Source organism: Salvelinus fontinalis, chromosome 10, assembly GCF_029448725.1.
Source record: "Salvelinus fontinalis isolate EN_2023a chromosome 10, ASM2944872v1, whole genome shotgun sequence".
NCBI lineage: Eukaryota > Metazoa > Chordata > Actinopteri > Salmoniformes > Salmonidae > Salvelinus > Salvelinus fontinalis.
The window spans coordinates 5,169,968-5,186,189 of record NC_074674.1 but is presented as its reverse complement, the minus strand read 5'-3'; the positions used below and the strand labels follow the sequence as shown (position 1 = coordinate 5,186,189).

The 16,222-nt window shown below is 43.9% G+C and overlaps 1 protein-coding gene across 2 annotated transcripts; it reads right to left on the bottom strand.

Annotated features, from left to right (window-relative positions):
- Positions 1–2,252: 2,252 nt before the first annotated feature.
- Positions 2,253–11,663, bottom strand: LOC129863471 (phosphatidylinositol-binding clathrin assembly protein-like). Of its 2 annotated transcripts, XM_055935494.1 has the most exons (12): positions 10,860–11,663; positions 9,150–9,292; positions 8,194–8,269; positions 7,884–7,986; positions 7,461–7,554; positions 7,242–7,353; positions 6,933–7,039; positions 5,924–5,965; positions 4,031–4,116; positions 3,339–3,432; positions 2,944–3,077; positions 2,253–2,706 (listed from the first exon to the last, which is right to left on the bottom strand). In XM_055935494.1, exons 1-12 carry the CDS (start codon positions 10,987–10,989, stop codon positions 2,268–2,270), a joined length of 1,560 nt encoding a protein of 519 aa, XP_055791469.1. In that variant the 5' UTR covers positions 10,990–11,663; the 3' UTR covers positions 2,253–2,267. The 2 variants fall into 2 exon arrangements, with proteins under 2 accessions (XP_055791469.1, XP_055791470.1); XM_055935495.1 differs by lacking the exon at positions 5,924–5,965.
- Between the last annotated feature and the right edge of the window lie 4,559 nt (positions 11,664–16,222).

Here is a 16,222-nt window from a genome sequence, read left to right as displayed (position 1 = left end):
CCAGCAGAGATAGTTATCATAGAGAGAGAGAGGGACCAAGCAGGGATAGTTATCATAGAGAGAGAGAGGGACCCAGCAGGGATAGTTATCATAGAGAGAGAGAGGGACCCAGCAGGGATAATTATCATAGAGAGAGAGAGGGACCCAGCAGGGATAATTATCATAGAGAGAGAGGGACCCAGCAGAGATAGTTATATTAGAGAGAGAGGGGGACCCAGCAGGGATAGTTATCATAGAGAGAGAGAGGGACCCAGCAGAAATAGTTATCATAGAGAGAGAGAGGGACCCAGCAGGGATAATTTATCATAGAGAGAGAGAGGGACCCAGCAGGGATAGTTATCATAGAGAGAGAGAGGGACCCAGCAGGGATAGTTATCATAGAGAGAGAGAGGGACCAAGCAGGGATAGTTATCATAGAGAGAGAGAGGGACCCAGCAGGGATAGTTATCATAGAGAGAGAGGGACCCAGCAGGGATAGTTATCATAGAGAGAGGGGGGGACCCAGCAGGGATAGTTATCATAGAGAGAGAGGGGGACCCAGCAGGGATAGTTATCATAGAGAGAGAGAGGGACCCAGCAGGGATAGTTATCATAGAGAGAGAGGGACCCAGCAGGCATAGTTATCATAGAGAGAGAGGGCCAGCAGGGATAGTTATCATAGAGAGAGAGAGGGACCCAGCAAGGATAGTTATCATAGAGAGAGAGGGGGACCAAGCAGGGATAGTTATCATAGAGAGAGAGAGGGACCCAGCAGGGATAGTTATCATAGAGAGAGAGGGGGACCCAGCAGGGATAGTTATCATAGAGAGAGAGAGGGACCCAGCAGGGATAGTTATCATAGAGAGAGAGGGACCCAGCAGGCATAGTTATCATAGAGAGAGAGGGACCAGCAGGGATAGTTATCATAGAGAGAGAGAGGGACCCAGCAAGGATAGTTATCATAGAGAGAGAGGGGGACCCAGCAGGGATAGTTATCAGAGAGAGAGAGGGACCCAGCAGGGATAGTTATCATAGAGAGAGAGAGGGACCCAGCAGGGATAGTTATCATAGAGAGAGAGACCCAGCAGGGATAGTTATCATAGAGAGAGGGACCCAGCAGGGATAGTTATCATAGAGAGAGAGAGGGACCCAGCAGGGATAGTTATCATAGAGAGAGAGAGGGACCCAGCAGGGATAGTTATCATAGAGAGAGAGAGACCCAGCAGGGATAGTTATCATAGAGAGAGAGGGACCCAGCAGGGATAGTTATCATAGAGAGAGAGAGGGACCCAGCAGGGATAGTTATCATAGAGAGAGAGGGACCCAGCAGGGATAGTTATCATAGAAAGAGAGAGGGACCCAGCAGGGATAGTTATCATAGAGAGAGAGAGACCCAGCAGGGATAGTTATCATAGAGAGAGAGGGTCCCAGCAGGGATAGTTATCATAGAGAGAGAGAGGGACCCAGCAGGCATAGTTATCAGAGAGAGAGAGGGACCCAGCAGGGATAGGTATCATAGAGAGAGAGGGACCCAGCAGGGATAGTTATCATAGAGAGAGAGAGGGACCCAGCAGGGATAGTTATCATAGAGAGAGAGAGACCCAGCAGGGATAGTTATCATAGAGAGAGAGAGGGACCCAGCAGGGATAGTTATCATAGAGAGAGAGGGACCCAGCAGGGATAGTTATCATAGAGAGAGAGAGGGACCCAGCAGGGATAGTTATCATAGAGAGAGAGGGACCCAGCAGGGATAGTTATCATAGAGAGAGAGAGAGACCCAGCAGGGATAGTTATCATAGAGAGAGAGAGAGAGAGACCCAGCAGGGATAGTTATCATAGAGAGAGAGGGACCCAGCAGGGATAGTTATCATAGAGAGAGGGGGGTACCCAGCAGGGATAGTTATCATAGAGAGAGAGAGGGACCAGCAGGGATAGTTATCATAGAGAGAGAGGGACCCAGCAGGGATAGTTATCATAGAGAGAGAGGGACCCAGCAGGGATAGTTATCATAGAGAGAGAGAGGGACCAGCAGGGATAGTTATCATAGAGAGAGAGGGACCCAGCAGGGATAGTTATCATAGAGAGAGAGAGGGACCAGCAGGGATAGTTATCATAGAGAGAGAGGAAACTGCATTAGGGACACAACTGGACATTTCACTTCTTCTAACAAAGGTTGGGTTCAATTCCACTTCAACTCAATTAACATCAATTCAGGATTATACAATTCACAAGCTGTTAAAATGAGCTTGACTTGGTTAGCTTGAAATAATGTGTGTAAGACTTCAGGATTATACAGTGTGTGTTTGTACTGTATGGATGTGTAGTCTGTGAGCCTCACCTCCCCAGGCGTTGCTGTTAGACGGTACAGTGTGTGTTTGTACTGTATGGATGTGTAGTCTGTGAGCCTCACCTCCCCAGGCGTTGCTGTTAGACGGTACAGTGTGTGTTTGTCCTGTATGGATGTTTAGTCTGTGAGCCTCACCTCCCCAGGCGTTGCTGTTAGACGGTACAGTGTGTGTTTGTACTGTATGGATGTGTAGTCTGTGAGCCTCACCTCCCCAGGCGTTGCTGTTAGACGGTACAGTGTGTGTTTGTACTGTATGGATGTGTAGTCTGTGAGCCTCACCTCCCCAGGCGTTGCTGTTAGACGGTACAGTGTGTGTTGTCTGGATGGTTGGGTTGTACGCGGGCTGGACGTTGAATAGGTCGCTGGTGAGGTTCGGCACGCTGGGGAGACAGAGGAGAGAGTCAGACAGCAGAGATAAAAAATGATAGCAGAGCAGACCCCTTCGGGGGGGGGGGGGGGGGCGGGGTTCCTATTCACCAATAACCCAACTAATATACTATAAAGTGATTTAGCTAGCTCCCATTTTTAATAAAATACATAGTGTAGTTATACAGAGCAAACAAACTGAATGAAACATACCCATATGTCTTAAACATGACAATTATCAGACAGCTTACTTATTTGTACCGGATAGAACAGATGAGTTGGAGAAGAGTTCTGTGACCCCACTGCTGCTGTTGGCACTGCCCACTGGCTGGGCACCGGGAGAGATGGTGGGCATCTGCATGTCAATCACCTTGGCTCCCTCATCCTGTGGGACAGACACACAGGAGTGAATCCACATGAGACAAAAGAAAGTACAACTGGGCTGGGTTTTACATGTGTTTCCTAATTAGTCTATATACGAGTACATTATGTGAAAGAACAATGTATAACAAGTGTTTATAATATGTAAATTATAAGCGTTATAATTTATTCTCATTTATATAAGTATTCATACAGTAATACATTTACATTGTACTGGGCTATTCAAGAAAGTTGTTCTACAGTGGTAGCAGTGACCCTGTCTGACCTGGAGGCTGTTGGGGTCCTCCTTCTGTTCCATGAGGCTGAGGGAGATTCCAGTACTGGACAGTGACGATACAGCACTGGTTAAGGTGCTGGCTCTAGAGAGACCACACAGCGCTTGTCAGGGACCACCACGCACACTAACTGTCACACATAACACTCTGGGACTAACCACAGGGATCAGAAAAACACTAATAATGTGTCTGACTATGTGCCTTTATTTTCAAGACATGACATACTAACTAATGGTGGAGCAGTGACTGATAAATATGTTGACGTGCCTGCTTCATTCAATCAATTCAATCAATTTTATTTTATATAGCCCTTCGTACATCAGCTAATATCTCGAAGTGCTGTACAGAAACCCAGCCTAAAACCCCAAACAGCTAGTAATGCAGTCATTGACTGATAAATATGTTGACGTGCCAGCTTCAGTGACTGATAAATATGTTGACGTGCCAGCTTCAGTGACTGATAAATATGTTGACGTGCCTGCTTCATTGACTGATAAATATGTTGACGTGCCTGCTTCATTGACTGATAAATATGTTGACGTGCCAGCTTCAGTGACTGATAAATATGTTGACGTGCCTGCTTCATTGACTGATGAATATGTTGACGTGCCAGCTTCAGTGACTGATAAATATGTTGACATGCCAGCTTCAGTGTAAATGCCTCCTTCAGACTCAGTGTTACCTGGTGTCTGTGGAGAGCTCCTTGGTTCTCCTCCCCTCCAGAGAGGCCAGATGCTGCTCCAGAGCTTCCAGGAGGCTACTAGGGGCCTGATGGAGAAAGGGGGGGGGGGGGTGAAGTAACAATACTTTACCAAGGGAGAACAGCATTGTGTAAAAAGATTGGGGTAACACACACACCCAAAAGCGTGCTGTCAGACACACAGGTGCGGTGCGTACAAATTTTTGCACGCACAGGCACACAGACACGCACAACGAGCCAAATAACACATTGTTCAGCATAGTCTCCATATTTGCAGCTATTTTTACATATCAATAGATCTGGTATAATTGGGTTTGGCTTCACGCCAGACATGCACAGATCAGTCATCTCTCTCATGCAATCAAGTAGACAGGCCTGTGAGGTCATTACAGTGTATGGGCCTGAGGGGTTCAGAATACAGAAAAGAGCTTAGCCCATGCATCTATGCCCCCACACACATCACAGTCCATTAATGGCCAGTTAACCAATGGATTCCGTTTTATATGCTAATTTGAGTATCACTATTCATTCATGAATATTCATTTAATAAATTGTATTTTACAGGTTAGAGGAGACATAATATTAGTGGATGCTACAATTTTGTCATTAGCTTAGTGTCCAATTCAAAAAGGGTTTGGGAGCCAAACAAGTTAACTGACAGAAAAGCCAAATATCTGATGAAAATCAGGTAAACACATTTGGCAAAAGAATAGCATATTTTATAAAGATATAAAAAAAGATGGTTGAAAAAAACAAGGATGAGCAAATTAATTTTGCACATGTCATACCCATGTTTCAACCAGAGGCTTGCTTTTCATTACAGAACACAATCTTAACTCATGCAGCAACTTGTAGAATAATTTGAGGGAAACATGAATAATTAGAATTCTGGATATCCTTCTTCAGAGAATGCTAGAATATTCTAAAAGTTTAAAGTAAAGAAAAAAACATCTACAGTTCAGTAAAGACATGGGTTACTATTTAGTTGAACAGGGATACATAAGGTCTTCATAAGCACTGCAAACATGACATAACAGTTGACAGAAACATTTGTTCATGATTATTTTTCCCAATGTGGAGGGAAACACCATGAGTGTCATTGAAGAAAGCTTCAACAAGTGTTTGTAGCGTCACATCAGCTGTTATGCACTGCTTAGGACGGCATTACGGACACTTTTCAAGAAATATTTGCAGAAACCAATTTGGTAGAAACCATTCGCTGCTCTCCCCACAGCTATTTCGATGGGATATCTTTTCAGGAAAAATAGGTACAATAGTGTTCATTTTGAGGCAACACAAAGTTAAACTGTATGAGAAATCATGAAGGGATGTACAAAAGGCTTATATGGGCAAACACCCTAGGCCCATATCTGCTAGGACAGAGGCTGAATTTGCCTGACTTTTCAGTGTCATTTCAAAATCAAACTAAATGTATTTTGTGATTATGTGATTCAACTAGAAAAAAATACTAAAATCAAGGTAAAGCAACAACAAGAAAATCACCAGCACTTGACCCTTTCTAGCTCTGACTCTACTGACAGCTACTTCATTGAGGTAAAATGTACTTTCTATGCCTGTGATATGTGGTTGTCCCACCTAGCTGTCTGAAGATGAATGCACTAACTGTAAGTCGCTCTGGATAAGAGCGTCTGCTATATCACTAAAACGTATGTTTTGCACAATCTTCAAAATTAGAAAGGGTCACATATTTGGAACCCATTTTGAAAGTAGCCCCCTCTGTACCCCAGAGCTCAGAGAGAGGGGGGTGCATCAGAATGAGAGGAAGGGCTTGTGGAAGTCTGTAGGGTGAGTAGGGAATGAGAGCGTTTACAATGGAGCCACATGGGAGATATTGAGATGAAATGTACCACTGACCTGTGTGAGATCGGGGATGTCACCCTGATCAATTCCAACTTGCTGTGTCACAAAAAAGGAGGGAAGGGGAGGTGGAGGGCAAAAACCAAACATAATAAACAAACAAACAAATAAACAAACAAACAAATAAACAAACAACCACGGAATAAAGGGGGGGTAGGTGTGTGGAGGAGGGAAAAAGAAGAATCAAACCAAAGGATCCATTACTCCATGCACTGACTACAAACAAAACAATAAAAAGACAACAGGGGAATTGGCATGCCCACACGTACATACAGTACACACACACAGGATCTGAAGACTGGTTTGAAATGAATGTTTACACACTGAAATGCCACTGACAGGTGGGCCGGGTACATTGGGCTGTAATACTCATGTGACTGCAAGGTGAGAAACATCCAAAAGAAACACACAACTAATGTTGACTTTGAAGGAAAAAGGCAGGGGCACAAATGACAAACACATTGTTAGATGACTAAATGAATGGGCCCTTAAAGTCAACGTTAGCCCGTATTTGGATAGAACCCCACCCCCATCACCCCAAACCTTCCTCCAAATAGTAACCAAATCAGTAAAGACAGCAAGAACGCCTTTTAATAAAAGAATGCAGGAGAAACTATAAAACTACAGAGAGATACTAATTATCTTCGCAATTTGGCCTTCTGAATTGCAAGTAGTACTTTACTTGGATAACAGCAGACATTCATCATTGCAATAGAGAGAAAGGGAAGGAAAGAGTAAGAAAAAACCTCTTGCTTAGACATGCAACGCAGGCATCAGAACAGGCAGCACATGGAGGGGCCTTCACTGTGAGATTTCTATGCCCACTAATAGGCTAACCTCTGCATTCATGACCTCAGCATTAGCCTCCACCACACGGCAACAGAGGGACAGAGAGAAAGAGAGAGAGACGGAGAGGAGCAGAGGTCTGGGAGAAGAGCCCTACCTTCCTGCTGGATCCATCTGAAACCTTCCTTTCCTCAACACAAGCGAAACAGGGAAACATTACCTCTGCAACTTTGAGAAACTCTGACAGCTTGGTCATTCTGTTCAGAAACGTCTTATAGATTTCCAGGGCGTCTTTGCATTGGTTCTTCTTCATGTCAAAATATTTCTCTTTAGGATAAGAAAAGAGGATATGTTAACTAAGCAAAGAACAAAACAAAAAGGGACAAAGGATTTTAGCTAGTTATTTTCTAGATACATTTACAAACATCCTAGAGACATGCTAGTAACATCCTAGTGACACCATAGTAACACCATAGTGACATCCTGGTAACATCCGAGTTCTCCTCTAACTAACAGATAGTGTACTTACCCAGCATGTTGATAACTCCTTCATTGTAGGCAGCAAAGAGGCGGATGGAGTCTTTAAAGAGCAGCAAGAAGGCGTTGTTGATGACGCCATTGGTCAATTCATTAGAGTTAGCCTGGGAAGAGAACAAATGAGACATTGAGAGTTCATACTGACAGCTAGCTCACTGTCATCCTGAAGCCCATATTATGGACCGCTCAACACCCCAACCATGCAGCCTACCTGAAAGTCCAGCAGAGCATCCAGCTGATTCTGAATGATAGGTAGAGTCTTGATCAGCTTGTCAACGGTCATGGTACGCATCATACCATCAACCCTGTCAGCAAGAGACACGCAGCGCCACTTTAACAGGACAAGTGATGACTGACTAACATGTTCATACAGAATGAATCAAACAACTCCCTGTCAATCATGTTGATACCTAATATAATTCACACATTATCCAAAGAGGTTGCTGAAATAAATGACTTGTTTAGCTGGATTACCTTGAATCTATTTAAAGGCTTGTCCCCAATTTTTGCCACTGTTTCTATGACAAAGTCACTGTTTCTCCCTCTTGAGGTGGGCCTGGCCACTGAGGTAAACTATGTATCCCAGTGTGACAATGTGGAGGTTTTCCACACTAGCCACTACAGGACATCTTACCCTCTCTTCATCTTGGTGAAGTCCACAGCCACCAGTCTGTAGGACAGGGCCTTCTCATTCAGATACCTGCTGTAGCGTCTGATGAACGTTGACATGTCATAACCTGGCAGAGAGGGAGCACTTACATTCATATTTAGAGTGCTGGCCTGGCAGCTTACAGAGCCACACCTCTGCAGCGCATTCAGAGTGACAGTTTGAATTGTTGTACTGCACACTGTTGTTCATGCATTGCACGATTATAATGTTTTTTATGCCTGTGAATTCAGTATGTCTCTGGTGTGAAATGGCGTTGAAAAATTCCCTACAGTACCTTGTAATGCCCCCTTATCCAAGAAGTTGCTCAGGTTAAAAAGTGTGTTTCTGGACGCCAGGTACTGGATTAATCGCTGGTGATAAAATACAGAGAGAGTGGGATCAAAACCAGTAGGAATAAAGATTAAATCAAATGTTTGAATTCCAGATGACTTGAACAGTGCATAATATAATAATACATTATATGCCATGTAGCAGACACTTTTAACCAAAGTGACTTACAGTCATGCGTGGATACATTTCACATACAGGTGGTCCCGGGAATTGAACCCACTATCCTGGCGTTACAAGTGTCATGCTCTACCAGTAACAATTAGGCTACAGTGAAGCCAGTCATTGCCGTACATCATTGGGCTCCCAAGTGGCGCAGCGGTCTAAGGCACTGCATCTCAGTGCTAGAGGTGTCACTACAGACACCCTGGTTCGAATCCCGCTGTATCACAACCGGCTGTGATTGGGCGGCGCACAATTGGCCCAGCGTCATCCGGGTTTGGCCGGTGTAGGCCGTCATTGGAAATAAGATTTTGTTCTTAACTGATTTGCCTAATTATATAAAGATAAAATAAAAAAATAATGAGGTGGTGTGATGAGGGTCTTGAACCCCAGCTACTAGTGTATGTGTGTGTTTGTTTTTAAACAAGGAAAAATCGGACAAGTGGGGACATTTTGCAAGTCCCGACAAGGAAAAATCGGACAAGTGGGGACATTTTGCAAGTCCCGACAAGGAAAAATCGGACAAGTGGGGACATTTTGCAAGTCCCGACAAGGAAAAATCGGACAAGTGGGGACATTTTGCCAGTCCCCATAAGGAAAAATGCTATTTTAGGCTTAGGGGTTATGGTTAGGAGTTTTTATTTTATTTAGTTAGGGTTAGGTCTAGTTTTAGGGTTAGGCTTAGTGTTAAGGTTAGGGTTAGGTTAAAACTGTGTGTGTGCGTGTATGTTTGTTACGCACCTCGTTGCCGTACATCATGAGGTGGTGCGTGGTGATGAGGGATTTGAACACCACCACCCAGCTGTTGTTGGCCGTCCTCTCAAACAACGTGTCAGCCAGGTGGGGGACACTCACGTTCAGCTCGTTGGTGCAGTGGATCAGGTCTGCCAAAAAACACGGCATGTGGACAATTAAACATTGGATAGTGCTTTCTGTGCTTTACATATAGTCTACTTTACAGGTTGATCAACTCATGCTGAACATTCCTAACAGCAGTTGGATCTCTGGTCGGCACCTCCCACCCTTGAAAAAGATCCTGTTACTAGTGAATTAACTATCACTTATTATACCTTAATTACAGTGACTAACCAGCAATTAACATTTCAAACTGGAAATCTGATTGTAAAGCAGACGGTGATCAAAATAACTCAAATATAATTATGTATTCCTTCTAGACATTTGACTGTAGGAGGGATTTCCCTCCCAGGAGTTTAAGCTTATGCTAAACCGTACAAGAGAATATAAAAGTACATTTCCTACATTCTTACCCACAGGATTTTCCCACTTTCCTCAAAGACTGAAATTTGAACTACGTGAGGAATCAGGATAATCCATAGCAGTACAGACTCTTTCAATAACTACATTTGCTGTAGGCTACCACATTTTGAAGTCCCATTTGAAGTCTTCGATTCCACTCAGAAATTACTATTTTTATTATTATAGCTTATGTAATTGCACACAAAATGACTCTAACATGACTCAAATTTGCACAATTGATTAGTTTCAATAAAGATTGGGTAAATAGAGAATTCTACAATGAAAAATTCCTTCCCAGAAAATAACCAGACCGGCAACACAAGATTTGTTAATTGAACCAATAACCCTCTGGGTCTACAGGACAGGACTGATTGAGCTTAATTGATTGACTGGACACAGTAATTATTTGGGTAGAAAGCCACCTAACCGAATCATCAGCAGTTAAATGTGGAGAAAATAGTTAATATCCAATACACACTCCAGTTCCACACCACACATAGATCAACAGAAATGTTGAGATCAAGGTTGTCTATGATACTTTTGTCATTGCACTAATATGAATGACCCATGGACACCAGCTCACCACAAACTAAAGTAGCTGAGAAACCTCAAAGGCTACATACAGCACAATATACTGTACCTTTAAGGCAGCAATAATATCTGAATAATACCATTGTTAATAAGTTATTAGTCTTAAGTTAGACTTATTTTAGTCTAAAACTCAGTAGGAAAAAGAGGAAATAATAGGTAGATGAACTCAAATTATGCCTCTAAACCTAAACTGCCAGAAAATGTTAGCCTACATAGCCGGTCCTATTAAAAGGGGAATTGATTGCATTATTATTTCATACAATGATGAATAAGGTAATAGGCTATGTATGATCACAATGTGTGCATTTACATGTATGACACTGAGTAATAACCTATTTGTCTCATTATGTTTAGGCTACAATACGATAGCCTACTGTAGGATGATGACACTGTAATGATTGACTACATGAACTGTTGAAGGCTATGATGCGCAATTATTCATAGCCTATTACCATAGAATGTCGAAAACCGTGCTATTAAAAATACACCAATGGCCAATCAAACATGATGAACATACAGGTCTTTTTGAATATTCAATGTTACCAATGCTTTTGTTGCGAAATATGTAGCAACGGCGGGACACTGGTGGTTTACTTAACCTACAGTCAAGGTGTTTCTTCTTGGGTCCGCTGACTTCATGCGTCGTGGCCTTGCAGACGGCTTTGCTTATAGCGGATCCTGTCATGCTGTGCTGAGCCGCAGCGATCCGATCCGTGATAGACTGTCCAGACATGTTCCAAAAGCAAGTAATCGGGGAATTAGAAATCAAAATGTCTTTAGTGGTGATTGGGAGCGTGCCCTCTAAACTGATTGCCCGTCTGAAAACAAAAAACGTACACTGACGCGAATCCGATGGTAGAATTCATACGGCAGCCAAATAAAATAGACGGCTACAGTCAGTAAACCATATATTTTATTGGCAATCCAATGGTCCACACATACAAATCCAAAAACCTTATCCCAAACGGACCACACCGAAATCAGCCGATAATGATTCGTTCGGATGGTCGTGAATGTATCCCAGTAAAAGCTTTCTAAGGGTGATGATGCCAGTTAGTGTACAGCCAGTACAGTATACTACATGAACAGCAGCAATCATTGATTAGTTAGCCTACCAATGCTCGGTTGGTGATCACACAACGTTCGCGCTGGTTAGATGATTGCTGCTAGACTGATTTTGAAGACGTTACAAAATAGCATATGATTAGTGTATTTTCTCTCGAGCTTCCCTGTGTTCGTGTCGAGGTCTTGTAGCAGTGACACCGAGTTTTTCCATATCCTATGGTTTAATCTGAAGACATTTACAAATGGTTCTTACATCTTACAAATGTTTTTTTGTTAGGTAGCTGATTATTCATTTTTTCAGTTAAACTTCATGTGTAAAATGGCAGTATCGCCTATGAATCAGGTGACTTAGAAAGGGGTTGATTGGCCAACACAGAAAGGGTCCGGGGAGGGCATCTTAAAGTGGAACACTGCAATTTAATTTTAGGAAGCTGGTTCATGATTTGAAGTGGATGGAATCTGTCTAAAACTCAAACCGATTAGGCCTGCAGTAGGCATGTTGTCCAATCAGATTCAGACACATCTGAAGACAAACCCCTGGGCTAGTATGGTATTGATGTTATATCATTAGTATTTGGCTATAAGAACAACCTTTCACAAAGCACTAGCTTCTCAGTTTCCTGGCTCTCGCTACAGTAGGGTTCTCCTAAGCAATAAAACCAAAAATATACAAATTATGGACAGCTAGGAGATAAGCTAGGAGACAGCTAGGAGACAGCTGGGAGACAACTAGGGGACCGCTAAGGGACAGCTAAGAGACAGCTAGGAGACAAGCTAGGAGACAGCTAGGAGACAACTAGGAGACCGCCAAGGGACAGCTAGGAGACAGCTAGGGGACAGCTAGGAGACAGAAGACAATAGATCTCAGATGGGGAGTAATCCCAGGGCAGATCTGCTCAGGATTTTAAATCCTTTTACATCAGACAGAAGGTTTCTTCTAATCTTTCATAATCTTTATCAATGTAAGCTATCAGCTGGGTTGGCCTCAGTGACATGTTCACCCAATCAACCTTCACACTGAACTGAATAACTCGCTAGAGAGTAGCTGTGAGTGTTCCCTTTCTCTCAGGTTCAGTCTGTGAGGAGGGAACACGCATTACACAGCCTGCTGGACCATTTTACATGTTCCTGTTCACATTCCCCTTGGCAAACTAGCCTGCGTTCTTCTCAAATGCCCCGCGGCATGCTAGCGTTTCATTCCAATTGATCGCATGTATTTGTGATTACATTCGAATGAGTTAAGTTAACCCAAGCTGACAATCAAAGGCTGCTGTCAAATGTGTTTGTGTTCTTTGTAAGAAATAGAGACCATTGTACAAAGTGATCTTCCATAGGACCAAGACTGTCAAATGTTATCAGCCAGGGAGCTCCCCAGCAGTCTGAAATGTGTTTAGATTAGAATCATTAATATACTGAGGCTAGTCTGTCTCACACACAGACACACACAGACACACAGACACACACACCATTTAAGTGTATCTTATCTTAGCCATTGTAAAGATACCCTCTAGAGCAGCCCACAGATGGCAGTTGTGAGAGACTAGGAGGACTACAGTAAGCTGAAGCGTTTCCCTATTTGTGTCATTATCTTCCTCCCTTACCTTGGCTGAGGTCTCAAACCAGCCCACAAATCCTTTTCCCCCACAGAATGTGTCCAGCACCACAGCTGGGACAGGTTTGCCATGACTGAGGGTGACCTTAGTGTCCAGGTCGTTCTTCCACTTGAGCACTGCATCAACTGTGGAGGCGTGGGTCACGTCACGTGTACTTATAATCTAATTACATTGCATTATGATTTGGCACATTCCAAAAACAGCAGAAAAGGTCAGGTTTTCATAGTACAGACACACACACATACAGAGAGCGAGAGAGTAACTGTAGTGCCCATATAGCTCTAATAAGCATGAGACCAGGTGAACCCTGTCATTGTCTGTCAGTGTATCAGTGTTTTGTTACTTGTCATGTTTTTTGTGGACCCCAGGAAGAATAGCTGCTGCCTGTAAAAGCTAATGGGGACCCTAATAAACAAATAGACAAGACACATGTTGCTCCACAGCACACATGAAATTCTGTAGGGAGAAAAACTGTACACTGGTGATTATGATGATACATGTATGGATAAGACAAAATATAATTATCAAAAGTGTGCTAATTCATTGATATTGAGTTGTTAAAAACATAAACTTGAATAAAGTCTGATGTAGACTGATTGTCTGCAGTTTTGTCCAAACCACTGGTGTTACAATGAATTGATAATATATCAAGTAATATCAAAGTAAAATGAAGTGGTTTGACATACTGGCAATAAAATGAAGTGGTTTGACATACTGGCAATAATCCAACTTGATTCCATAGTCCGTACATGAAAGGTCAAATTTTAATTTTATAAACTTGTCATTATATGTTCTCGTCAAAATATATACAGTACCAGTCAAAAGTTTGGACACACCTACTCATTCCAGATATTTTCATTATTTCTACTCGGGATACCTTATCAGAGTCGGTACAGCCACCCGATTTCTTCACGCATTGCGCCGACAGAAACAAACATCTCTCTGGTAAGAAGAAGGGCGGGGGTGTATGCCTTATGATTAACGAGTCGTGGTGTGATCATAACAATATACAGGAACTCAAGTCCTTTTGTTCACCTGACCTAGAATTCCTTACGATCAAATGCCGACTGCATTATCTACCAAGAGAATTCTCTTAGATTATAATCACAGCCGTCTATATCCCCCCCAAGCAGACACCTCGACGGCCCTGAATGAACTTCATTGGACTCTATGTAAACTGGAAACCACATATCCTGAGGCTGCATTTATTGTAGCTGGGGATTTTAACAAGGCTAATCTGAAAACAAGGCTCCCTAAATTTTATCAGTATATCGAATGCGCGACCCGGGGCTGGCAAAACTCTGGATCATTGCTACTCTAATTTCCGTGACGCATACAAAAGCCCCCCCTCGCCCTTCTTTCGGCAAATCTGACCACGACTCCATTTTGTTGCTCCCAGCCGATAGACAGAAACTAAAACAGGAAACGTCGTGCTCAGGTCTGTTCAATGCTTGTCTGACCGATCTGATTCCACGCTTCAAGATTGCTTCGATCACGTGGACTGGGATATGTTCTGGATAGCATCGGGAAAATAACATTGATGTATACACTGTTTCGGTGAGTGAGTTTATTAGCAAGTGCATCGGTGATGTGGTACCCACGATGACTATTTAATCCTTCCCCAACCAGAAACCGTGGATTGATGGCAGCATTCGCGCAAAACTGAAAGCGCGAACCACTGCTTTTAATCATGGCAAGGCGACTGGGAACATGACCGAATACAAGGCAATCAAACAAGCTAAGCGTCAGTATAGAGACAAAGTAGAGTAGCAATTCAACGGCTCAGACCCGAGACGTATGTGGCAAGGTCTACAGTCAATCACGGACTACAAAAAGAAAAACAGCCCCGTCGCGGACACCAATGTCTTGCTCCCAGACAAACTAAACAACTTCTTTGCTTGCTTTGAGGAAAATACAGTGCCATTGACACGGCCTGCTACCAAAACCTGCGGGCTCTCCTTCACCGCTGCCAACGTGAGCAAAACATTTAAACGTGTTAACCCTCGCAAGGCTGCCGGCCCAGACGGCATCCCTAGCCACGTCCTCAGAGCATGTGCAGACCAGCTGGCTGGGGTGTTTATGGACATATTCAATCAATCCCTATCCCGGTCTGCTGTTCCCACATGTTTCAAGAGGGCCACCATTGTTCCTATTCCCAAGAAAGCTAAGGTAACTGAGCTAAACGACTATCGCCCTGTAGCACTCACTTCCGTCATCATGAAGTGCTTTGAGAGACTAGTCAAGGATCATATCACCTCCACCCTACCTGACACCCTAGACCCACTCCAATTTGCTTACCGCTCCAATAGGTCCACAGACGACGCAATCGCAATCACACTGCACACTGCACACTGCCCTAACCCATCTGGACAACAGAAATACCTATGTAAGAATGCTGTTCATCGTTTACAGCACAGCATTTAACACCATTGTACCCTCCAAACTCGTCATTAAGCTCGAGACCCTGGGTCCCAACCCCGCCCTGTGCAACTGGGTCTTGGACTTTCTGACGGGCCGCCCCCAGGTGGTGAGGGTAGGAAACAACATCTCCACCCCGTTCTCAGCCCTCTCCTGTACTCCCTGTTCACCCATGACTGCGTGGCCATGCACGCCTACAACTCAATCATCAAGTTTGCAGACGACACTACAGTGGTAGGCTTGATTACCAACAACGACGAGACGGCCTACAGGGAGGAGGTGAGGGCCCTCGGAGTGTGGTGTCAGGAAAATAACCGCACACTCAACGTCAACAAAACAAAGGAGATGATCGTGGACTTCGGGAAACAGCAGAGGGAGCACCCCTCCATTCCATATCGACGGGACAGTAGTGGAGAAGGTGGAACATTTTAAGTTCCTCGGCATACACATCACGAACAAACTGAATTGGTCCACCCACACAGACAGCGTGGTGAAGAAGGCGCAGCAGCGCCTCTTCAACCTCAGGAGGCTGAAGAAATTTGGCTTGTCACCAAAAACACTCACAAACTTTTACAGATGCACAATCGAGGGCATCCTGTCGGGCTGTATCATCGCCTGGTACGGCAACTTCTCCGCCCACAACCGGAAGGCTCTCCAGAGGGTAGTGAGGTCTGTACAACGCATCACCGGGGGCAAACTACCTGCCCTCCAGGACATCTACACCTACCACCTGATGTCACAGGAAGGCCACAGAGATCATCAAGGACAACAACGACCCAAGCCACTGCCTGTTCACCCCGCTATCATCCTGAAGGCGAGTTCAGTACAGGTGCATCAAAGCAGGGACCGAGAGACTGAAAAACAGCTTCT